At 33.9% G+C, this 26,831-nt stretch overlaps 1 protein-coding gene across 6 annotated transcripts; it reads right to left on the bottom strand.

The window, feature by feature from the left end:
- Positions 1-187: 187 nt before the first annotated feature.
- Positions 188-24,765, bottom strand: LOC126754525 (sodium-dependent nutrient amino acid transporter 1). Of its 6 annotated transcripts, XM_050466598.1 has the most exons (12): positions 5,925-6,072; positions 5,776-5,842; positions 5,621-5,712; positions 4,201-4,462; positions 3,401-3,701; positions 3,048-3,273; positions 2,499-2,769; positions 1,504-1,607; positions 1,237-1,426; positions 887-1,163; positions 634-810; positions 188-579 (listed from the first exon to the last, which is right to left on the bottom strand). In XM_050466598.1, exons 4-12 carry the CDS (start codon positions 4,360-4,362, stop codon positions 329-331), a joined length of 1,959 nt encoding a protein of 652 aa, XP_050322555.1. In that variant the 5' UTR covers positions 4,363-4,462; positions 5,621-5,712; positions 5,776-5,842; positions 5,925-6,072; the 3' UTR covers positions 188-328. The 6 variants fall into 6 exon arrangements, with proteins under 6 accessions (XP_050322555.1, XP_050322551.1, XP_050322554.1 ...); XM_050466594.1 differs by lacking the exons at positions 5,621-5,712; positions 5,776-5,842; positions 5,925-6,072 and adding exons at positions 24,290-24,416; positions 24,641-24,765; XM_050466597.1 differs by lacking the exons at positions 5,621-5,712; positions 5,776-5,842; positions 5,925-6,072 and adding exons at positions 24,290-24,383; positions 24,641-24,765.
- Between the last annotated feature and the right edge of the window lie 2,066 nt (positions 24,766-26,831).

Raw genomic sequence — 26,831 nt, 5'->3', positions numbered from 1 at the left:
TATGGTTAAATTTCTTTCGTAATTATGTTCATTTAATCAGAAAGTGAGCGAGACCAATTTCAAATGTTGATTTTCCGTCTTAATTGATAACACTATTATTTGTTCCTAAAATATGTAATGTTTTGTGGTCAAATTCCTCCCAAATATAAATATAAACGTAACTAGTGCCCCCAGGAATAAAACCGAGTTTAAATGAAATGTCTAAATTTTTAGTTCAAAATATAAAAAATGCATAAATAGTAAGGTTCGTACAATAATAAATATCTATATATACAAGCATAAATCTATAAATACACACATATGTACAAATATATTGTGCCCATAACTTCTAACCAAATATGTTGTCGTATATTTTATGACAAAGTCCCGTTTTTTTAAACATTTCATTTGTGCGCTCTTCGGTTTTGAAAAGTTGATATTCCTTCAAAGTAGCGGGATCTAGTGGTCCCCAGTTTTTTTGGGGTTTAAAGCTTTTCTTTATTCGTTCACATATAGTACCATCGGAGCAATTCCAAACAGCGCCCACACCCCAAATGAGCAGTTGGCCTATACCAAAGCCGGAAATACACCAACCTAAAACTGAAATAAAGATGTCGATTTATTGAAACTATCTTCGTTTATACTCTATATTACCATATAATCCCGTTTGATACGTGTAACCGTTATATTGTAAGGGAGTGTAGTTCCACAATGTGTAAATAAGGACGGCCGCCATGAAGACGGGAGTTACAACACCCCAGCATATTCGATAATAAATGGAAGTCTTTATACCCAACATAAAATAAACGTCTTGGCAAAGGTTTTTGACTCCTGTAATATATAATATAAAGAACAGTGTTGTAGTAGTTAATATCACCGACTATTTACAGCACATGGCTTCAATTACCGTATATCCAACCAACAGCAATCAATTCGAAAATCGCCAAAACAAGAGCAATGAAAGACGCGCCGAAGAAGTCCATAAAATTCAGTATATATTGTCCACCGGGCGTAACGTAGATCAAACCGATTACATAGCAAACAATGGCTATGCTTACTGCAATCACCCAGTTTTTAGTGTTGGTGAACTTATCCTTTAGAACAGTCATCACGCATGAAGCCATGCCCACATTGCTTCCAATACCCAGCACAAAGAGCATCAAGAAGAAGAGCACGGAGAATAGCTGGTTGTTTACATAGAATATAAATAACAGTTCGAATCCATAACTTCAAATAAGACAAAGGTAATTCACACACCTGAGGTAGAAATTCAAACTTCGATATAGCGTCTGGATATGAGATGAACGCGAGTCCAGTGTTGCTTTTAACAACATTTTGTATATCAGTGGTATTTGATTCGTGCGCCAAATTGCCTAGAATGCCAAATATTATGATGCCAGAAAACAGAGACGTGAATGTATCTAAAGTCGTCACTATCGTGCAATCCCTATGGGATGATAAGGAAATTTTAATACATATACATACATACATGTTTGCATTTAGTTAAATTTTACGGTTCTTTACCTTTTTATATTGTGTCGGAATCTGTTGTAGGAAGCATACATTATGATATTTCCAAAGCAAATGGCAAGCGAAAAGAAAACTTGTGTAATGGCAGCATACCATACCTATTAGAGCAAAGCACAAAAATAATCAATTATTAATACGGGTGAGAGAGTGGTTTTTTAATATTGGGTAGTCGAAACAGTATTTCGTATTTCTAATCAAACTTCGACATATTTTTTTATGTTTAAAACGATTCTTGATGAACCAAATATGTACGTTTTGGTCAGGGCTATATGGTGTATGATTCAAAACTTCCCTGCCAAGCTCTCCCAGTCTTTGCCGAGTCATCAAGGATGTGTGTGATCTTGCGTTGTTCTGATGGAAGACGAAGCCCTTTCTGTTGATCAGTTCTGACCGTTTGTTTTGTCTGCTTGCTTCAATCTCATCAGTTGTTGACAGTAAAATAGAGCAGCTCAAAGTAGATGATTAGTTTCCAAACTCACCAAACCTTTCGAGGCGCTTCATAAATGGTTTAATTTTATTTCATTTCAGCAAAGAATCGCAGATGTCAATTTGGTCCATTAAATTTTTCACAGATAATTCATGTGGTTTGATGAGAAATGTTAAGTTCCTTTCATCGATTTTTTCAATGATAAGTCGACCAGAGAGAGGTGCTTCTTTCATATCGAAATTTCCAGAACGGAAGCGAGCGAACCATTGCTGTGCTACACGAACTGAGACCATCGTCTCCGTAAACTTCACAAATTTCATTGGTGGCTTGCATATGGCATTTCTCCCTTTTTTATACACAAATTTCAAAATATAACGAATTTCTTCACTATTTTCCTCATTTTTTAATAGCTGTATCCCCGAATTTAATGTTTTTTGGCTAAATGAAGCTTAAAATCTTACTTTTCCAACACAATGTGATTTGTAACACTGGGGATATACAACTACATACATCTATTGACAAAATACGAAAAGACTTTTTCGACTACAATATATAAGCCCACCTGTGGGTTAAGAAGTTTATTCCATTGCGGCTTTAAAAAGTAAAGTACACCATTAAATGCCCCAGGCAGTGTTAATGATCTTATGAGAAGTATAAACAACACCACGTAGGGAAAAAGTGCCAAAACGTAGGAAGCTTTACCAGAACTTTTGATGCCTTTTATGAGTATAGATGTTATCACCACCCATGAAACGGCTAACGTTAGTGCCAAGGACCAACTAGGATATCCAATACCATCATCAATGGAATCTTTTTCACGAAGAATTACTTTTCTAAATATATAAAATTTGAGAAAATATATGTATAAGAAAATTGAAATATCATGTATCAACAATGCAGTTTGAAAATGACAAAAGTCGGGCCACAATCACGCTAACTCCTTATATAGAAAAATGTTTTGATTCTCATAGATTTCTTGTTCTAATATTCCGTACTGCAAATATAAGCAGTCTTTAAGATGATAACCAAAATTCCGCTGAACAAGATGATAAATCATAATAATTATTAAAATATTTGGTTTAAAAAGACTTCAAAAGTTTTGATTGCTTACGTGAAATAAAATTCCGCTGATGTAGTTTTAACTGTGGTCTCATTTGTGAAAATATTTGATTTGTTTACTTTCGAATTGATGCAAGCGTCACCCCATTCCTCCCGACAATAACTCCATGGCAGTGTCGGGTAACACGATTCAATCAAATAACGAAGTGTTATGGCCATTAATGTGGCATAATATGTGGATACAATAGCTGTGGCGAATACTTGACCATAACCGACGCCTAAAAATATATAAGAAATGTCAATATATGTTTCTTTTATTAAAATTGACAGATATTTTTCAATTGGGAACATCGTCACCGATTTTGGAAAAGAACACATTAATTTTTGTAAGCGTTTGGGACTAACCTCTCATTATGGGCGAAAAATCAAATACCTTGATACTGCCACGACTGGACAACTGCCCCAACAACATTTCCATGTAGTAAACAGGTTTACCTACCAGAAATAATACTATGATGTAGGGAATTACGAATGCACCACCACCATTTTCGAGTGCAGTGAAGGGAAAACGCCAAACATTTCCCAAACCCACAGAGAGGGCAATGCAAGACATGAGAAACTCAACATCATTGGCCCAAGTATCTCGCCGTTTGGTAGCATCTTCGACGACAGCATCATGGGGTAGTTTGGGTAACTCTTCTGGTTTCTATTGAATATGTATGTTTATTGAAAATATATTAGATCAATGTTTTACACAATACAAAGGGTTATTCATTCTTGGGGTGATGTACCGACTTTTGTTTTTGGACGAAACCACAATAAACGAGAGGTGAGATGCTTACAGAAGGTATTTTTTCGATTTAGAAATCATGAGTGTTAGTAAAAATATATATTTAAATAAACTAATTAAAAGAAATGAATATATCGTCACCTGAAATGCAAAATAACGTAACAACATTTTTGGAAATTTACAGTGGCATGAATGAAACACGAAATAAAATGGAACATGAGTGAAATAAAAATTTAATATTGGTTAAAACAAGTTTATATTTGATCGGAGAGAAAATGTTGAACATATATAATATTATGTATGCAATTTGAAGTAGTGAAGAGTAATCAATAAGACACCCAATTTCGAATTTTTTGATGATACGTTATTTTGCATTTCAGGTGACGATATGTACCTATATCAACTTTAAAAATACCTGTGACGTGGGTGTAATATTATCAATTCGGCCATTGTAATCGTTTCTGCTCGGTTCGAATGCGATACTCGAACGATACTCTCCCGGTATGGATGCAGTTGCGGTATTTGTTGCATTTGTAGGTACATACGCGCTATTAACGTATCCAGCTTCATTGGCCATATCTGATGTTTCGTGTTAGTTGGTTGTATTGAAAGAGTAAGAAGTGTGGTAGTACCACATTTATGTACGAATATTTAATTCAGGGGCAGCAGTAATTTACCTTGAAAGAAAATAAAAAACTATAACTTTAAATTACTGTTCATTTTACATCTCACGCGAATGTTGATCGGAAGAATATATACGTATTACGAAGTAATAAAGTACTTTATTAGGACATGTATAGTATAATATTGGTATTAGAATGTGAATAATTTACTTATGTTATGACTTGTCTTAAGGGATCGTCTCAGTGTGAAAACTCGAAACTCGATGCATTATCGGATGGTATACACTGTAATAAACATTCTCTAAAATTTTGAAAGCGAAATTCAAATTATTATGATCGCTATAGCGTTTCTTGTAGAAAGTGAACCGAGTGGGGAAAAATTGAAATATCAAACGGAGCGGGACATCTGCCTCATTCACGTTTTTCTCAGAATGGAGTTTTTTTCTACGAAAAACTGTCGAAAAAAGGGCCAGATTCGATACTTTTTGTTCAAACCGCCGCCATTTTGTCAAATTAAAAACAAAAACTCTCCATAGCGCGATAGGGATTTTATTTTAGATCAAAATTTCGGCCGCAATCGTAGCCATCGTACAAGACCTTTTGTTTTACGTGTCATTTCAACAATTTATTTAAATAATAAATAAACAAATAAAAATCATTTTGTATTCGTCATAAATGTAATTATTTAAAAAAAAAAACTGAGTAGGTTTCTAATGAGACTGCTCTTTGAGGTTAGGAATAATATAAATGTTTTTTTTTTACATTTTTAATGAGGTTCTATGAATTGTTATTCCGTATGAGATCGTTTTGAGAAGCTTATGCACGGACTCATCTTACACAATTTATCAATTGTCTTATTCCAGAGACCTATTATTGCTCGTATATGGTATTATTTTTATAAATGGTTAACATTTTGGTGTACAATTCTTTTTACACAGTTCTGTTTTTTGTAACGAGTCTTTCTGTATACTCCAAATTCCTTTACTGTTAGTTCAGTTCCAGCTTATTTTTATTTAAACGTAAAAGTATTTTGAACTTGGTCGTTAGACGAGTTCTCGACCCTCTGGGAATAATTTGTACCAATTAAAATCACTTGCACGCGACAAACAATTATCACTGAAGGTCTTTTCAACATTCTGATCATATCAGCCCAAGAAATTTGATTTCGCACACAAATTTAATGGAACTTCTTTGCTGAATAATTTCACTCACCGTAAAAATTGCCGAATGCGCTTTGTGCACTTCAGAAAAACAAGCATACCATATACTAAAAACTAATGATATTTTGATGTGACGTTTCGCACCTAGAAAAAAAAATTATATCGATGAATGGGTTTTCGAGCGAAATTTAAATTAAAAAGGCTTACTACAAGTATATGTATTTTGCTCGCAGTAGTATACATATTGGGTCGTTCACTAAGTAATTGCGTTTCTCTTATGTACAATTTCAACACGGTTTTTGATTCAAAAAAAAAACATTTATTGAAATTATACATTAACCATATTGATCCAATACCTTTTTGCTTTTGGCCAGTCATCACATTTGTATGAATTCTGGCCTCTTCTGTTTGAAGGTACCACTCAATTTGCTCAGCTGAGGGGCCGTCGCCCCGGGCGCAACTCCTTGGGGGCGGCAAAATGGTATTTAAAAACTCCAATTCGGGCAAAAATTCCTGCAAATTGTGTCAAAAGTGTACAAGATATGGGGCAAAAATGAGTTTTTTCTATGGCTTTTAATAAGAAGTCTTGTAAATTTACTATCAATTTCCTCGAAAACCGTATTGTGAGAATTTTGGAACTTCAGAATTTGCGTGGCGTTCCTAAATTTTATATACTTAATATGTTAAAAATGTTTCATGTGATTGTGAATGGACGCGTTAGACAAATTTAATTGTTCAGCAATCTCTAGGCTTGTTCTTCGACGATTGGCATCGACAAACGATTTTATTTTATCCACATCGATTTCAAGACGTAATACTTCTTCATTATCGAATTAGTCGGAAAGAAATTTTGCTTACCAATTTTGGCATTGGCTTTCGGTCAACACTTCTTTTCCGTACATATCACATAATTCGCCTTGCTTAAACTATTTTTTTAAAAGTAAAAATGCTATTTTCGATTTTCCATCTTTCATAGGACACCAAACCACAATTGTTCCAAAAAATTTAAGACAATTTTTTACAAAAAACCTTACTGTATCAGCTGTTGGCAGCGAAATAGTTCAGTAAGATCAGGTTAGTGAACGACCCAACAGTATAGCAAGGTAAACTGGTGACTTCGCTGAATTTTTATTCGAATAAATGTAAGTATGTACATACTTGTATATAATATTCCTATACTTTAGGATGTCCGTCATTTACCAAATTGATTTTTTGTACAATCGTGCCCTGAAGTTTCAGTTTATACCCTACAGCAGGCAGTAGGTCGGTTTTCAGCGTAAACAATAGCGTACCTGACTTCTGGTCCTTCATCACCTGGTCTTTCCTCTTCCTCTACTTCCCCCGGCGGGTACTGCATCGAAAACTTTCAGAGCTGGAGTGTTTTAGTCCATTCGGACGACATGACCTAGCCAGCGTAGCCGCTGTCTTTCAATTCGTTGAACTATGTTTTTGTCGTCATATATCTCATACAGCTCATCGTTTTATCGAATGCGATATTCGAGTTTCTCTCGAAAACTCGTAACGTCGACTCATCAGATGTTGTCATCGTCCATGCCTCTGCACCATGTAGCAGGACGGGAATAATGAGTAACTTATAGAGTTTGGTTTTTGTTCGTCGAGAGAGGACTTTACTTCTCAATTGCCTACTTAGTTCGAAGTAGCACCTGTTGGCAAAAGATATTCTGTGTTTGATTTCGCGGTTGACGTTGTTATTGGTCTTGATACTGGTTCCAAGATAGACGAAGTTATCTACGACTTCAAAGTTATGACTGTCAACAATGACTTGGGAACCTAGTCGCGAGTGCGATGAATGTTTGTTTGATGACAGGAGATATTTCGTCTTCCCCTGCCAAAAGCAGATGTGAAATCGACGAAGAGGTGGTGCGTGCCGATTTTCTTTTCACGGGTCTTTTTCAAGATTTGGCGCATGGTGAATATCTTGTTGGTTGTTATTTGGCAGGCCTAAAGCCACACTGATAAGGTCCAATCAGTTTGTTGATGGTGGGCTCACTGGGTTTGGGAACCGCAACTTAAAAAATGCCCTCAATGAAAAAGTTAAAAAGCCTCGGAAGAACCTCTACTAACAGTGCGAAAATAATTGAAATCAGATTATAACCAACTTTTTTCAAAACTACTAAAGCGCGATAAATAAATAATTAAAGCAAGCCAAAGGGCTTTGAATAAATAGCGCCCTCACAGTTTTTCATCGTACACCGGTTTGTTTAAACGGAACTATAACTTTTTATGAAAATACACAAGCCTCACTCCTTTGCAGAAAATATCGGTCAATCTGTCAGATATGTTACTGCAATTTCATTTGAATCGGATCCATATTACTTTTGAATCGGATCAGCAATTCCCTTAGTCCCCATAAACCTAATACAAATAATGATTTTCGAAATTTTAATTGACTATATACCACATATATACATATGTATATGGGACCATTGGGATAGTTATTTGAATGGAATTGAAAGAGCTTGTGTTTTTAATAGCGAAACCTGCTTTAGCCCCCATATAACTGATTTTCACAATTTTGAAACGTCCAGTTGACTTTACTCCATTAATTGCTTGAACATAAGTTCTAAAGAACCATATACCTGAGAAATGTCAATGCAATCAGCATATTAATTTCTCTGCCGCAATGAAGTTAAACCCTTTCGATAAATTTTTTTAATATTGCCATAACTGAAGATATTTAGCCGGCTTGATCCTTGCAATAATAATATACATATAACATTTTCGGCTACACTCGAATATTTGCTTACTTGAAATAATTTACTTTTCCCACAAAAATTTTACATCTTAAACTTTGAAAGATGATTCCATGTACACGATTTTCCGCTTTACAAATAAGTGTTAATTATTTTTTGCATAAAGAAAATTGTTTCAAATGTTACGAGTTATGTTCCTAAAACAACTTGAATTTTAAAATTAAAATATCCCGAGTTTGGAGATTCTAACTGATAATTTTTTTTTATGTTGTATTCATTTCTGTAGGAGCCGCTAAGGTTAAACGTGTTTTAAGGAGCTTGGCGATTGTTGTTTGTAAAAGAAATGTATCAAAGTATTCGTTCGTGAGATCTTAGCCAAAAAAAAAATTGCAACGAAGCCCCATCTTCCATATTCGCCAAACATGGCTCCGTGTGACTTTTTCCTATTTCCAGAAATAAAGAGAACCTTAAAGAGCCGAAAATATTGAAAACGAATCGCTGAAATGTTTTGACAGTTGGAAACGGTTGGTTATTTAGGACATAGACGTGCTTGTGACTTTCACACCATAATATAGGAATGTCCGCATGATATTATGTACCGAATTTAGTTGAAATTGGTAGAGCAGGTCCCGAGATATGCGTTTTCACCTAAAGGTGGGCGGTGCTCGTCTATTGCCCAATTTTAACACCGGTTACTATGAAGCGATTTCGTACAATCGCGATCCATATATTAAACCTTTTGGAGGGATGGGCCACTCTCACTTAAAAAAATGCATACCACAGATAGTCTTCCATAATAAGATTCGTTGTACCAAGAGCTTGGATCTTATTCCGGAGCTTAGTTATGGCACTTTATAGTTTTTCGAGTAATGACGTTTTGTGGGCATGGGAAGGCTCCTATTGCGTCCATTTATAATAGTAAAATATTCATGGTGCTAAGAAACTTGTGTACCAAGTTTCATCAAGATATTTCAATATTTACTCAAGTTAAATCTTGCACAGCCGGTTCGAGGGATGGACGGAAGTACAGACAAATCATATTGTCATTCTGATCATATATACATACATATATACATACATATACAGCTCAATATCTATTTCGATTAGTTTTAGGTGATGTAAATGATGTGAGGTGAACGAAACTATTATAGCATACTCTATAGCATGTCGCGAGAGTATAAAACCGCTCTTATGACGTGAAATTGTACAGAAATATATCGTCACCTGAAATGCAAAATAACGTAACAACATTTTCGGAAATTTACAATGGCATGAATGAAACACAAAATAAAATGGAACATGAGTGAAACAAAATTTTAATATTGGTTAAAACTAGTTTATATTTGATCGGAGAACCAGAAAATGTTGAACATATGTAATATTATGTAAGTAATTTGAAGTAGTGAAGCGTAATCTATTAGACATTCAATTTCGAAATTTTTGATGATACGTTATTTTGCATTTCAGGTGACGATATGAAGGTACTTGTATGTATGTATGTATATACATTCAGTGTGCTAAAATCGCTAAAGATAAAATAGAGCATTCTTACTGGCAGCAACTTGATACATCTTTATATATAAAAAGCACGTGTCACGTTGTTTGTCCGCGATGGACTCCTAAACTACTGAATCGATTTTAGTAAAATTTAGCACACTGTGTCCAGTTCGAACCAACTTAGAAGATAGGATAGTAAAAACATTTCATAAATAAGAAATACAATGAAAGCTCTATTAAATGTACTCTCTATTAAGTGGACATCTCCATTAACCATGCACATTGTTAATGTTTATTAAGTACAATCTATTAAGCGGACAACTCTATTAACTGGACAGAAAGGCTGGTAACCTGACATTTAGAAGCAGCCTTAAATTCGTTATTTTTTCCAATGAAATTTATTTGGATTATTAAACCTCAAGTACAATCCCTTGGATTCTTATACCGACAAAAACGTTTTCACCTTTAGTAGTAACTAGAATTTTCACTGTATTGAATAGTTTATTATATGAATAATAGTATAAATTGTATACCATAGCAACGCGTGGTCGGAACCCCTAGTATGTATATATATGTATATAATACATGTTTTTGTAACTAGTTGGTCACCAATATGACATCGAAGAATTTCTACAGCATTACTTATAAAATTAAAAGATAAAATTAGTCTTGCCACAGCATGGAAAAAGTCACTATCTTACATAAACATCTATTAAACTGATTTTTATTTTCTTCATTGAACATATTTATAATAGTATCACCGTTTATATCTATAAGCATGACGATAGTTACAAGTAATAATCACAATTGCATGTATAAAATGTTTTGTTATTAAAAAAGTATCCATACCAAGCTCATTGAAAATTGTATATTAATAGATCAAAACGAGCATGTTGCTTAGAATTGGACTTAAAATTGTTATAAATACAATTAGCTTAAAAAATGCATTATTCTTAAAACTTTGGAAATATTCAAGCACATTGACCTTACGTGAATCTGAAGGCTGCTGATATTGTATTTACGATGCATCACGAAATGGTTAAATGTATTGTGGGATACGTATATAAACTTTGTTTCATTGCTATAAAGATATTATATTTCAGTGAAACATTGACAAACACACTATTTTAAAGCTCTATGGTAATTGTAACAATTCTGTAAACCCAATTTGTTTTCTAACGGTACTTTTCCTACTATTGTAGGTAGTAAGCGGAATGCACTGAAAACGGTGTTTCATTGTTATAAAAAAAGGAAAGAAACAGTTTCCCTTTTTTCCTATAACACCGGTCAACACGATTTTTGGGTCTGACATCTACATGTTAAATTTTAGTTTCTCCTATGACAAAAATAAGGAAAAAAAATTTTTTTCCGGTTAAAGTTTGCTTTCGTAGAAATTAGAGCAATTTTTCGATGATTTTTATATTTTTTCTACAATTTCACTATAGATTATAATTAGAAAATTTTTTTAGATACAAGAGTCGTTTTTATTAAAGATGTGTGATAAACAATAATATATAAATGTATAATAACAAGAAATTACTGTCTAAAAGTGAAAATTTTTTGTATTTCTTATATGCTCATATGAGCTCTCTCGTATTAAACCCCAAATACTTATCGATGTAGATCAGCCCAAAGCAAACTTAAAGAACTAAAGATTAATATTTAAGTGTTTTTCAATGTCTAGAATCAGAATTCAAGCATGAAAACAGAAACCCCCAAAAAAATATTTTTTTTGTTGACCGGTGTAATTTATTGCCTTTCTATTATTATTAATAAATGCGAATATTCGATTTGTAATTGAATTGGTGTAATGAGAAAGCATTTTTGGGGTAAATAAAGTCCATGTATCGAAAATAGTTGTTTTCAGCTCAGAAATCGCGTTAAATTGACGAAAATCCAGACGTTCTCAATAGGACTAACATCAGAAGAACAAGCTGGCCATTGCAAAAAATCGATATTTTTACGTTGCCTTGCTCGTATGAAATCTTGCGTTGTCTTGTTGAAAAGAGAAAGATTTCTGCGTATATAGGGTAGAAGAATTGCTTCCAATACTTCCTGGTACTCGGAACAATTCATTCGGCAAGAAGGAAATGCCGACGATACTGTCCCAGAATTTGAAAGCGTGCCCCATAACATAAGTCAGCCTCCGCCGAAATTGCGCTTTGAAAAATATCGCGGCTATTTTCGTAAATCTTTCCAGTATCTCAAAAAGCCGCCTGGACCATCAAGGTTGAACTTTTTCTTATCGGAAAAAAATCACCTAGGACCAATAGTAAAGTTTTTTGTATTATCCAAAATTTTATTTCTCTTAATCTGACCTGGTAGTCTGCATGTGATTTTGGGCAAAACTGAAACGAGAGACTTTTTTGGTTTGGTTGCAAGAGAGACGTTTTCTGCATCTACTCACGTACAATGTTAGGATTTCGTTTCACCACACTCACAATTGTTGAAACAGATGCAGAAATTTGGTTCTCTCTTTTAACTTTTCGTAATGACGTCGTTTTATTTGATAACTGTCGACAAATATCTCTTTCTTATCCCGGTTAATAATTTTTTTTCGTCTTTATAGCAATGAAACGAATTGTATATATACAATTAAGTTCATTAAAATATCAGTCCTCATTTATGAATGAGAAAAAAATGGTACGTTTAGAAAAGAATTACATTTCAAATTTTACTCTTTTTTACGGATAATACTATATAAATAGAATAGAAGGCCGGCCCGTCCATATAGGCAATTCAGGCAATTGCTTAGGGTGCATTTTGGCTAATTTTTTTTTACATATTTATAAAGCTCTGAATGTTAAGGATATATTTTAATTTAGAATAGAGTTTTAACTAATACAAAATGGATAGAAAAAAAAGAATTGCTTTTTTACAACAGTTCAAATATTATCTACAATAGGCATGAGTTTTAGATAATTTTTTTAGTAAAAAACGCAATTCATTTTCTATAGTTATTAAACTACAAAATTATAGGGAAAAAATAAAAAAAAGTTAAAAACTTCAAAAATTAGCAGCAGATAAAAGGGGGTGGGGTCTCAAAAACTTAGAACGTGACCATAGCCACGATTTCTATCCACCGAGCAATTTCAAACCAAAAAAATGTTAATCTAGAATAATGTCGCTATGTCTGGATAAAATTGAAATGTTATTTTCCCGAAATGGCGAATGCTTGAAAAAAATTTTTTGCGCCACTTTTTTGACTGTTTTTATTTTTTTTTTAAGGTAAAAATTGAAATTTAGGGCAATAACTAGTTCCAGACATAGAGAAGTTTATAATGAATATTCTCTAAAAATATCAGGTAAATCTTTTTCGAAAAAAAACGTGCTTAAAGTTTCAGTTCCAGACAAATTAATTTGGATGCCGGTCAGCAAAATACGCATATCTCCGAAGAGAATTCGAATTTTGAAAATCATTCTTGTAGATATATTATTGTGTAGTTAAATATTGAAAGTAAAAATAAATCTTTTTTTTTCTACAGTAGAATATCCCCTCGGGCCGACATTGGACGAATACCAGAATGAATAAAGTATAATAAATTTTAATCGTTAAATCAAACAGCACCATACTAATGACCTGCATCCTTATATATTATATGCCTCATAGCCATGTTAGATAAGTTTTTAGCAGTAGAGGCTATTTCTGAAAATATTTCAAACTGTAAAATTCTGAATTTCATTACTTTACGTGGGTATTTGAAACCATTTTTCTATTATCATGTCCGGTCATAAGTTTAAGTTTCTTTCGTTTAAATTGAGGTCTAACAAATGTGTTCTAATGGTTCTCAGACTCATATTATGACTTCCTTATGACTCTTCCTTACTTTTGGGTACCTTCTACTAAATCAGTGATTTTTCTATCAGATTAATTGTCTTTTAGTTCACATTTTGATAACTTTTTTTTCAATTTCAGTTAACTTGAAATAACTTTCGACGAATAATAATTATGTTTTTATATACTACAATTTCGGGAGTCATTGCAAAAGCAAATATGGCAGATTAAACTTTTGCATCAAAGCATACATAAGTATGTATGCCGCACATTTTAATTTAAATTTTTTAAGTTTTAAAATCACACAGCATCTTGTAACTTAGTAGTGATATCAATTTATATTTTTTCGTTTAACGGCAATTTAAGGGGCGGAACACGAATCTGACTTTGCTCATCTGAAATAGCACTATCTTTAGAGAGTCCAGAAACATACAATCAAAAACCATCCTGATATGTCCTGACATCGTTTTAATATATAAAAATATGCCAATATTTATCCCGATTGGGGTCAGGTGTTACAATTCACTATAGGTAAGGTAAGGTGAACAAAATTATATTTACATCGTGCAACATGTTATGAGAGTAAAAATAGTCTATTATATACATATAAGTATATGTATATGTATATGTATATATGTATGTACAACTAGAAATTGTTTACTTGCGTTTTGGATTAAATATCAACAGTCCAAAAAACCATAGAAGAATACCAATAATAAAATAACATATTAATGATTCTTTAATTACATTCATTTCAGCGTAATTGGTTTTTTAAATTTTTAGTAATCTTGATCCATGATTATGAACTAGTCATAGACTTGTATATTTCTGATCAAAATGTGACAAATTAAAAAATATAAGTTATTAATAAGCTAAGAAAATTACATACATATGTTGGTCTGAATATTTGTGCTTAAAATGCATACTAATACTAGATGTAAGTCAAGTAGTCTCTAAAAGTTTATTGTTGTAAGTATACTCGTATACACAGGTATATCTGTTATACTATATACATACATACATATGTATAATTTAAGCCAAAGCATTGTTCATAAAAAATTACGTCATAGATGTTTTACAGTTTCATTGCCGTTTTGTTATTACGTTGTCGTGCGCAATGTATAAATATGTATACATACAATATACAATATATTTAAGTACTCACGTACAGTTGTGGCAAAAAAATAATAGTGCTAGAAGTTTTTTTTCCATTTTTAAGTAGTGGTAAACTTACATAATTGGTATGGACAAAGTTTACATGTTTCTGAAGCATAAACTCTTTATCTAGTATATACAATTTTTAAAGAAGTACTTGCGAAAATTCTTCTAACGATAATTTGTTAGTAGGTTTATATTTGGGCCGAGTGAATCGCAGTAGCGATCTACACTTTGAAATCTTTTGAAAGTTGGTTTTTGACATATGAAAAATAACGGCCAAGACTTATAACAAAACAGCATCTAACATTATGACATCCAAAACTTAGAAACTACCAAACAAGTACTTCAATATTCTATATTCTGGGCAGGGTATGCGCAGATATATGTATATAATTAATCCATTATTTAAATTGTTAAAACAGAGTTTTCAACACCAACCAAATAATCGGAAGTCATAATAATAGGTTCTGAGCAAACTCTAGACAAATTTCATATTCAGAGCTAGAGCACATCCAGCAAATTTCGTTAAAATATCATTAAAATATCACATAAGTATATTTTGACCAACATAAATGGTTTAAAGCCAGGTGGACAGTCGGAAATCACTATGTAGGATATACTCGTTGTTCGCGCATATCTGGCATCACCTTTCTAAACTACGTTTGAAGCTTCATGGGCAGCACTTATGGGAAACTTTCGATTTGGTGAGTAGCTTAGCAGTATGTGATAGCAAATACGCTGAAGCTTTGGACTTATTGACCACGAGGTACAAGGTCATACGTGTCATGGTGGACAGCCACCAAAGCACTTACTATGTGTTAATTGTGAGCGCACGCAAGAATACCGCTAAGGGAATAAAGCAAGTGCTAAACTCTATACGTCAATACGTTGGTGCCCTACGTGCACTCAAACGACTAGTCGACTTCTGGGATGACTGACTTGTTCAACTAACCGTCTCAAAGTTATCACATGAAACCCGCAAGTCATGGCTTGTCATGGACGATCTACCATCTTTCTCATGGTCGCATCTTACGGATTTGCCACTACCACAATTTACAAAGCCCACCGGTGAAAATTTCAACTTTACATTCCTACCTTCATTTAACTTAACTCATCAACAAGTTTTGAGAACTCGAAGAGCTACCCGCCCGCAAATACTTCTCATCAGAAGAATCTATGTGTGAGAAACTATACGACGGTACGATACATCGTGCGTTTACCTTTGAAGAAAAACGTATTGATAGGTGAATCAGGAGAAGCAGCTATTCAAACATTACTCCACATGGAAATTAGATTTGCAGCTAACGGACAACTTCGCAAAGAGTATACCATGTTTATAGATGAACTCAAACTCTATGGGACACATGGAGACGACAACAGATAAACTCTACTATATGGTATGCCACATCATGCTTTGGTAAAGACCACATGTCTCTGTGTTCTCCCGCGCACTCTCTGAAAGTGGGTTCGAAATATGCAAATGCTTTGAACTAATTCTAAAATGTTTAGAGATTTGATACCACATGCATCTAAACAAGTTTCGCATCTCTTAGCCAAATCCGCACTATGGTACACAAACCACTATTGGATTTTTGAAACAGTACTAACTGAAGTTGAAGCCTGTGTGAACTAGCGCTGTATTTGCTTTATTCCTACAAATGTAAACGACTTTGAAATCCTCACACCTGGACACTTCATGATTGCCGAACTGAAAAGGTTCTACCCGACCCTGACGTTGAGGTCTTCAAGGGAACTATATTTCAATGTTGGCGATTAGACAGCACTTGTTGTGTCAATTAGACAGCACTTTTAGAATCGATAGCGGGACGAGTATCTTGTCAGTCTTCAACGTGTTCAAAATGGATAAGTTCAACGCCGAATTTACAGAAAGATGACATCGTTATCATACATGGAGGCAACACTCCCCCCACTAAATGGAAGCTTGGCCGTGTTATTCGCACTTATCCAGGGACGGATGGTCAAGTTCGGGTTGTAAATTTGAAGACATCCGAAGGAGAGCTGTTAAGGCCAGTGATCAAGCTATCGCTTCTACCAACAAAGGGGGACACATTTTCAATATGATATTCTTAGATTTTAATTATAATTGTACTTTTTTGAACTGTTGTCCAAGGCGGTCGGTATATTCGCGCCTAAACATTTGTTTAAAGCTTTATGGGCAGCCCTTATGGGCTTGCTGTAAAACCAGCTTCCGTTTTATCTCTCTCTGCAATAAAGGAATTCGAACGAATAGAACGCTTTTTATTTATCTTCCTCGAACGCTATTAAACATCAACACTCGTTTTGAAGGTAGAGGACGTCTTGACTAATTGCATTAACTAAGTATATCCTACAACATATTTTCAATTTTATACGATAAGTCACACACTGACCGACACATTCGGTAAAATCATTACTCGTATATTATGTACTATATAGTACATTGTATCTGGAAATTGTAACTCAAATGCAAAATATTTAATTATTCAGCAATATTTATTTTGTTGCCAACGATTTTTCCAGTCCTCGAAACACTTTTCATAAGCACATTTTGGGATGGTCTTCAGATCCTTCAACGAATTTTGGTTTATCTCTTCTATCGACTGAAAACGGATTCCACGGAGCGGCAATTTCAGTTTGGGTAACAAGAAAAAGTCACACGGAGCCAAATCCACCATACCACCGTATGGTCGAAGGTATTCATTGAAAAAAAATCCAGAGAATATTACCTTGATTTTTGAGTGGCTATGGCATGATTTTTTTGGATTTTGTTTGCATGTAAAACTTACAAACCCACATCTAATCGGCAGTTATAATGCTCTCCATTAATGTGGGATCGAAATCCACACGACTTGTTTACGGTACCATTTTTGAAAAAAAAAATCAGCTTTATCGGGACGAATCGAACAGGAATGGGTTTTATACCTAAAACATCTACCAACATCATTTGAACGTACTCGCGAGAGATGTCGAGCTGTCTTGCCATCTCTCTAACACTTGCCTGACATTTTTTAAGCCCCATATCCTTCACTTTTTATTAATATATTTTCATCCGTTGAAGAGGTCGATAATCGTCCAGAACGAGACATGTCTTCATCAATCTATCGACTGTCTTTGATGGCTTTGTACAACTCATAGGTTTGTGTTTTTGTATCACCGTTAGCCTTTTCAACATTTTCGAGAAAAATTCTATGTTCGATATTTTTATCCATTCTAAATATCGCAACACACTACCGAGGTGTATCGACTTAAGAAGCTGCTGTAAACAAACTGGTTGACAGATCGGGTTCATATTTGGCATAGTAATTAAGGAGAGTCCTACCAACACAATTTTATACTCTTGCAACGAGTTACTATAGAGTATTATAGTTTTGTTCACCCAACGGTTGAACGTATCACCTATCATCACCTTGAAATCGCTGACAGATATAATAACCAAAATGTATAAATTTTATAACGAAAACTTAAATTTTGTTTAAATATAAAGTTGTTATATTTTTTGGTTATCATGCACTCATATTGAAACAAAATTTGAATTTTGGATATAAAGTTGTCATATTTTTTGGTTATTATATCTGTCAGCGATTTCCATTTATTTTTTATGATACATTGGTTTGTATTTTAGGGGACGAAGGCCGCCAACGCAGAAAGGAGTACTACGCGATAGTACTTCAGTCACCCCGGGTATTCGCTGGGCTAGGGTTATTTTTTTAGAGCGCGGCCGAAGACCGCCAACGCAGATAGGAGTACTACGCGATATTACTTCAGTCACCACGGGTAGTCGCTCGGCCAGAGTTATTATTTTAGAGCACGGCCGAAGGCCGCCAACGCAGAAAGGAGTACTACGCGATAGTACTTCAGTCACCCCGGGTATTCGCTCGGCCAGGGTTATTTTTTTAGAGCGCGGCCGAAGGCCGCCAACGCAGAAAGGAGTACTACGCGATAGTACTTCAGTCACCCCGGGTATTCGCTCGGCCAGGGTTATTTTTTTAGAGCGCGGCCGAAGGCCGCCAACGCAGAAAGGAGTACTACGCGATATAACTTCAGTCACCCCGGGTATTCGCTCGGCCAGGGTTATTTTTTTAGAGCACGGCCGAAGGCCGCCAACGCAGAAAGGAGTACTACGCGATATAACTTCAGTCACCCCGGGTATTCGCTCGGCCAGGGTTATTTTTTTAGAGCGCGGCCGAAGGCCGCCAACGCAGAAAGGAGTACTACGCGATAGTACTTCAGTCACCCCGGGTATTCGCTCGGCCAGGGTTATTTTTAGAGCGCGGCCGAAGGCCGCCAACGCAGATAGGAGTACTACGCGATGTTACTTCAGTCACCACGGGTAGTCGCTCGGACAGGGTTATTTTTTTAGAGCGCGACCGAAGGCCGCCAACGCAGAAAGGAGTACTACGCGAAAGTACTTCAGTCACCCCGGGTATTCGCTCGGCCAGGGTTATTTTTTTAGAGCGCGGCCGAAGGCCGCCAACGCAGAAAGGAGTACTACGCGATATAACTTCAGTCACCCCGGGTATTCGCTCGGCCAGGGTTATTTTTTTAGAGAGCGACCGAAGGCCGCCAACGCAGAAAGGAGTACTACGCGATAGTACTTCAGTCACCCCAGAGTTATTTTTTTAGAGCACGGCCGAAGGCCGCCAACGCAGAAAGGAGTACTACGCGATAGTACTTCAGTCACCCCGAGTATTCGCTCGGCCAGGCTTATTTTTTTAGAGCGCGGCCGAAGGCCGCCAACGCAGAAAGGAGTACTACGCGATATTACTTCAGTCACCCCGGGTATTCGCTCGGCCAGGGTTATTTTTTTAAAGCGCGGCCGAAGGCCTCCAACGCAGAAAGGAGTACTTCGCGAAAGTACTTCAGTCACATAAATTACGTACATACCCCATTTATACGGAAATTCGGTTTTTTACCCCTCCGCCAAAGTAATCGGAATCGTGCCCTAAAATAGAAAAATTTAAAAATATACTCGTATAACTAATATCAGGATTTTCGAACATCTATATGATTGGTTTTACACCTTAAAGTATTCCCCTGGCTTTGATTCTTGCAAATTACAAGAGTATAAAATGTTCGGCTGCACCTGAACTTATTTCTTTCTTACTTGTTTTGAAATATCATTTACTCGGGGAATTTAGTTACAATTTCTGGGTGTTTTTTTTTGTCACAATGTATAGAGCTAAGGTAATTCATGGACATATTTCATATGTTTTCGGTTATAAATATATTATACGTTTAACTAATTTTAATGAGATATCTTACATATTGACATAGAAACCGACAAATTATTACCAAAAAATATGTTTCCTGAGTTTCATTAAGAAAATGGGTAAAATCAGATAATAACCACGTCAATTCCCCATATAAAGGTTATGAAGAGAGCTTAGATATGACAGTCAAGATGATACAGAAGAGTTACATGAGGGAGGATTTAAAACACACATTTACGTAATATACTATAACTCAGAAATCATGTGCTGAACACATATGTAGAGGGCGGAGGACTTTCATCAGCAAGTTGGGTTGAAATAGATTTAAAGGTTTCTGGGACATGCACATTAAATCTATTAGAGGGCGTTACCCAACCCACCTTTAAAAATATTTTTAAACACCAAATGCCCGACTCAATTAAGCTTTCCTGTACCAAAATACAGTTGTGTATCTTAATTTGGAAATTAGCTACTACACTTAAGAAAATATGGTAAATTTCGCTTTTTTGAAAAGAGGTTTATCAAAAGACCAAGGAATATCAAAGGAAACATAAAAAAAACGATTCATTATTCCTCATATCCTCTGAATTATTTTAAATACTACTACTACTTAAATACTATTACTTCTCAGAACCTTCAAACGTGAATGCTATTTAAGCGTAATACGTTAACTAAATTTTGAACTCATTAAGTTAAGATTATAAGTGTGTTAATGCAATAATAAAATCGTGACATTAATAAGCAATTATTTTTCTTTTTGTTCGTTCTTTTTCCAGTTATAAGCAGATTTCACTTAAATTTTTTACAGCATACCATATCATAAAGTAATAACAAGCATGTAAGGAAGTGCCACAATTGTACGCAACCAAACATACCGACCTAAGTTAGAAATAAGTGTGCGATTTTCGTTATATAATTATAAATTCCAGATGGCATGACAAAAATAAGAGAATATATAGAAGGATTAATCGGAATATGGTGCTTATGATGGGTACGGAGATACCTTCGGGTTTACATAAAATAGTCACGTGCTCAATATCTTTCATCTGTTGTTAAATAATTTATTTATACTTACATACCAAAACAGAATATTTTCTGAATCCATGAATGCTAAAGAAAGTCTGGTGCAAGTGACATTATTTGTCTCGTAAGCTTTTTGCAGATTTAGCATCGCGCTCAAGGACAAGACAGATGTGTACCGTGTTTCACGCAAATATTACTATTATTGGAAATCAGCTGATACTATTATTTCATAATTTCGATATATTATTATTATTATAAGACTCTATTTGGCGATATAATTTAATACTTCTCGCCTTAAAGCGAAAATTTTCATTGAGTTCGACATACATACATGTATACATATTTGCAACTTTTTTCAAAACATGCAGACACATTGCAAATAATCATTATTAACCCTCGAACATAACTCAAATACGTTTTTTACAATGTGTGGCAAATATATAATTTGATCCCCCGGTTTGCGCTGATAACGATTAGTAAATATAACTAGCGCAAATCTGCTCAGCATAAATATACATATATGCATTAGGGTGATTCAAAAAAAATTTTTTTTTCGTTTGATACTCGGAAAAATAGGTTCCTAGACACCTCTAAGAAAGCCTCTCCAAACATGAGTTTTTAATTGTAACGGGAAGGTCCTCCTACATACAGTTTTCTATTTTTTTCTTATTATCAGATAGAAAAATTTATATCTCGCTTCCAACTACTTGAAAAAATATCTTGTTCCTTAGATTCTGTAGGAAATTGAATGCTCTACAAAAAAGGTCTATTATGATTTTTTCGTAAACCCAAACGTTTAAAAGATATTAACAGTTAAAGTTTGATTATTTTTGGGAAATTTTTTTATTTCTTATGAATTTTATAACTCAATGAAAAAAAAATTATTATTTCCTATAAAATCTAAGGAACAAGATATTTTTTCAAGTAGTTGGAAGCGAGATATAAATTTTTCTATCTGATAATAAGAATAAATAGAAAACTGTATGTAGGAGGACCTTCCCGTTACAATTAAATACTCATGTTTGGAGAGGCTTTCTTAGAGGTGTCTACGAACCTATTTTTCCGAGTACCAAACGAAAAAAAATTTTTTTTTTTAATCACTCTAATATGCATACATACGTACATACACATGGTAAGTATGTAGATGATACAATCACACTACTTTAGTTAGTTAAGAATTTTAAATTTTAGTCTGCTTGTTTTGGGTTAAAATAAGTCTAGTAATGCAAAAGCTGTAAAGATATCTTAGGTAATCATATCCCATTATAATTGGAGTCATTTTCCAACACCTAAAGCTTCGCGCTTTTATTATTTTATTGCAGTCATGCTATTTTTGTGTTCTTCGACATTTACACTCATTGACACACATATTCATTTATACATATAAGTATATATATATACATATATATATGTATATGTATATATATATGTATATGTACATGCATAAGTAAACCATAGATCTTTAATTAAAAAATTCACTCACAAACGAAAGCCAAGTAAAAGTGTTTCATGAATACTGATTGAAAAATGACAGCTTGAACCGTTAAGTAATGGAAACCTTAAAATAAAAGAACATAATTTTTACGGAACAACAGCGCAGAGTCACATGAGCGAAAAATATTATAAAATTTTATAAAATTACGGACAAACTATAATTCCAAAGTGTTCTTTTTGCCTTAAACATATTCTCACTTGATTAAAACAATATTTAATAGAAAAAAAATATACAAAATAGCATTTTTAATAGATTGTAGCACTTTTACAATTATGGGTAGTGTGGTTAATTTAAGCAAAATTAAAACAAAATTTGTCGTCAGAGACGCCGTACAGTGCGCCCCAAACACGATATTGCTGCTGTGGAGTAGAGTATCGTAGAAGACAATTGGAGCAGAGATGATCCATTTATGGAAGGTTTTGCGGTTCGCACGTTTTTCACATTTTCACAAAAAAACTTCGTTCAGCGATGAAGTTCACCTTTGGTTCAATAGGTACCTAACTTATAGCCCTACAGCCCACGAAGCAATCAATTTATTGAAGGAAACTTCGTTTTAGTAAACAAATAATATCTAACCATTCTGCTACAAATATTGGGAATCATTGCTTTGAGCACACATTCCATAAAATCTGTTATAGTTTGCAGGCAATTAAACAAATAAAAATTCCATGGCCCGTCAATGGAGGTAAATATCGATTATAATGCGATTAAGAGATATGTATATGAAAGGTAAATTTATGTTTAAATATGTATTTCAATGGTAAAAGAAATCTAGTTAGCCCTAGAAACTGACAGTTAGGTAATTAGCTGTTGATTAAGTAAATAATTTGACAAATAATATGAGGCATTTGGTAAAAATGTGACAAGGAAATTCGCCAAATTACTGTAATTATGGACACAGATCGCTATAAAATTGTACCCCGATCACTTATATTATTTTGGCGATGCCGATTGGAGAACCTTTTATGGTCGTTTTAACAGTTCTTTCAGTGAACTACTAATTATTTATTTGTTTGAAATTAATATATGTCGTATATATATATATATATATATATATAACTGAGAATTTGGTTACCAATGGCTTTTAAGCATTTAAATATTATATTATTGGTATTATATGAATTACATAGGCCGTAAAAGTAACAGAATGATCATTCAAAGCCACTATATTTAAATTACTTCAGAGCCAATACCAAGCACATATAAAGCTTTCGTTTAAAATATTCTCAAAATTAATTATCTTCAGAGTATTTTCGACTCTTTTTTATGTTCAGAATCATTAGCCGTTCAAACAAGTTTTAAATATATAATATATATGTACATGCATAGTAATATTTAAAAATAGGTATACGAGGGTAGATTGAAAGAACTTTTAATTTAATTTTGCTTAAATACTGCGAAACTGTAGACAGACATGAATAAAAAAATCTGCTTAAGGTTGAGATCTTAATATTAATATTAACAAATGGCACTAGAAGAAATTATTTTATAGTGAAAATGAAAACTTATTCTTGTACAAAAAACAAAAAAACAAATAAAATGCATTACTAATAAAAAATTATTATCTTGTTATTTCAACCGTGGTAAATGAAAAACAAAATCTATATGAATTTATCGAATAAAAAACAAAGTTAGAAATAACATAATATTCGACCATTTTGAGGCGGCATTATTGTGTAAAATATTATTAAAATTAAACTTTTCCGATTTTTTTTTTAAATATATAAGAATAAGTTTTAATTTCCTCTATATAATGATTTGTTCAAAGCAATTAAAAATCCAAACAAAATATTCCAGTCTTAATGTACATACATACATATGTACATATGTACATATGTTAGATACTTACACGAAAAAATATTCCTGTACCATAAATAATAATATTAAGAGCTCACGTTTTTCCCAATTTTTTTTCGTAACTTTGGACACTATTTTTGCGGTTTCTAAGAAAAAGTTAAATTGTGGTTTTGGCCCACCTTAAAGTATACACATGTTTATATACTATATATCCAAATTTTTACATTCATATGTTGGGTTTTTGCATATGCAATATTTAGGTATGCAAATTCAAATATACATTTGCAAAGGTACTTTTTACCAACATCACTTAACAAACAAATATAAATACTTATTACTGGTTTAGATTATATTGCTTTGAATTGCGCTATTACATATTTTTAATAACTTCACTTGATCTTACTTTCGGTTGGCACTTCTACACAGGTCTTGTTATTTAGACAGTTGTTCACTAACTGATTTATTCAGTGCCACCTTCATTAATATGAGCGCTAGCAACATCTAAACTTGTTTCAAATGATACTACCAACATAATAACAATATGAATAAAAGCCGATGCGCCTGCAACAACAAAGAAGGTTAACTGCAAACAGAGAGCACGTGCACGTGCGATCACGCTCTGAAATAAGCAAATGAGAAATCTCTACAATGTCGCGTATCTGGGAGAACGCTCAAGAATTCACATGTATATCACATATGTACATATACATTCCGATTGCGTGTATTCGAATGCCTGCTTTAAAAATGAACAGTTAAACTCCCAAAAATTTAGAAAAATAATTGTGAAGTTTGGGCATTAGCTTTGATGACAATGAAAATATATTCTTAAGCTGTTTGTTGTCCGCTATAAGGCAGTAAAAGAGTTTGTTAGCTTCAACCTATTATGTTGTTTTTGCATACATAAGTATGAGTGTACGTAGCGTATTCATATTCTTAAATATTGCATTTATATTTATAAAACATCAGTGAATTAGCCAGAAGCATTGCGCAAAAATTTAATGATTAGTTTTACAATATTCCACAACAAAAAACAATAAAATCGACAAACCGACATTTTTATTCAATCTGGTGTGATACCTATGTATGTAATGCAGTATGCTTCCGAGAAATCTTTATTTTCCTTATTTAGAAAATCGAAAAATACGGAAAAAGTGCAGTTTTTATGGTTTAAAGTAAATTTAAATAAAAACTTTTTTTTTTTTGGATAATACAGTGCAAAATAGACAAATAACTGAATTGAAAAATACCTGTATTTTGCTGATCTACTTACTAAATAATTTGAATATTATTGCATAATTTTAGGCGTGCATATATGAAAGCTACCTCAGACAGAGAACTTAAAGTATAGAGAAGGTGCAGAATCAGAGGTTCGATAGATGCAGAGAACTAAAACAGAGAAGGTGCAAATTGATAGATGTTCGATTGGACGGTCAGAAGGGGAATTTCGCCATTCTCGCTGCTATTTAGCAGAATTGAGCATGTGCAGTGGCAGAAATATATGTAAAACGACTGAATTCATGCGAGAATGAATAAAGAGAAATGCTTTGAAGAAAAATATGCAAAGTCACACAAAGAATGTAAAGAAGCATTCTCTGAGACACATATGCGTGATCTTGTATCATATGAACCATTTTTTAATTGTAAAAATTTAGTTTTTACAAAATCGTAAAAATTAGATAAAAAATAATTAATTTTATTTTTTAATTATTTCACAAAAGATATATTTATTTCGTCTATTACAAAGCGAAGATGTGTCAAATGAACTTCATTTCTTAAAAAAAATTAATGACCTTCATGAAATATGCATATTCGCATTATTTCGTTATCATTTCCATATTTGTACCAATAGAATTTCTATGACACATGCACATGTACATACATATATTATTTCTTTGGCACATTTGTCTGTATGTTTACGAAAGCAAATGCGAGCCATATACATATGTACATACATTCATAATAACAAGCGTCGCACGCTTCTTTCGCATCTCCGTTGTCACGGTCAACCAATGGCCGAAACTGGCGTTTTGTCAAAGAGTCAAGTGCTGAACAAATTGAGCACGACAGACTGTAAGCGACATCTGTCAAATACACACGTTCTTATGGACACAGTTATGTAGTTGTGCAGCTGGCTTAATAACTGTGTCCCTAAGAACGTGTGTATTCTAATATTTGTCGCGCTCATTGGTTCAGCACTTATGTGAAGATAGAAAATCCAAGCTGTGCCGAAAAAATAAAGTAATGGCCGCCGATTGTCACCGCTTCCCTTGCCGCTGAACAGCTTCGCCTACAAACCAGCGTAAATATGTATGAAGATGTATGAGCGTGCATACATATCGACGCAGATTTTTGCGAGTCACGGAAAAATATTTTAGACAAATATTGTAAATCGACAACGGCTATGTTGCCACTTTTGTCACTTCTTTCTGTGAAGAATCATCAGAAAGTTGTTCAATTTATGATTTTTAGCTTTTGCCATCGTCGCGAAAAGACGCTTGTTGGCGAAGGCATGCTCGGGGAGATGTTACGGCGTCTGTTTTTATGAATGAAGCGAGGTTGCTTGTGGAATTTGCGCCTGCGTTTATGAATGAAAT

This window comes from Bactrocera neohumeralis, chromosome 4 (assembly GCF_024586455.1).
Source record: "Bactrocera neohumeralis isolate Rockhampton chromosome 4, APGP_CSIRO_Bneo_wtdbg2-racon-allhic-juicebox.fasta_v2, whole genome shotgun sequence".
Lineage (NCBI taxonomy): Eukaryota > Metazoa > Arthropoda > Insecta > Diptera > Tephritidae > Bactrocera > Bactrocera neohumeralis.
The sequence above is the reverse complement of the archived record's forward strand: the minus strand, read 5'-3'. Positions and strand labels throughout refer to the sequence as shown.

Excerpts from the sequence above, each read along its gene's own strand:
- LOC126754525 (XM_050466594.1), bottom strand. The coding sequence starts at position 4,362 with ATGGCCAATGAAGCTGGATACGTTAATAGCGCGTATGTACCTACAAAT. Across the intron at positions 2,770-3,047 it reads TCAGCGGAATTTTATTTCAC|AAAAGTAATTCTTCGTGAAA; the intron begins GTAAGCAATCAA and ends TTATATATTTAG. Across the intron at positions 1,608-2,498 it reads ATAAACTTCTTAACCCACAG|GTATGGTATGCTGCCATTAC; the intron begins GTGGGCTTATAT and ends TTGCTCTAATAG.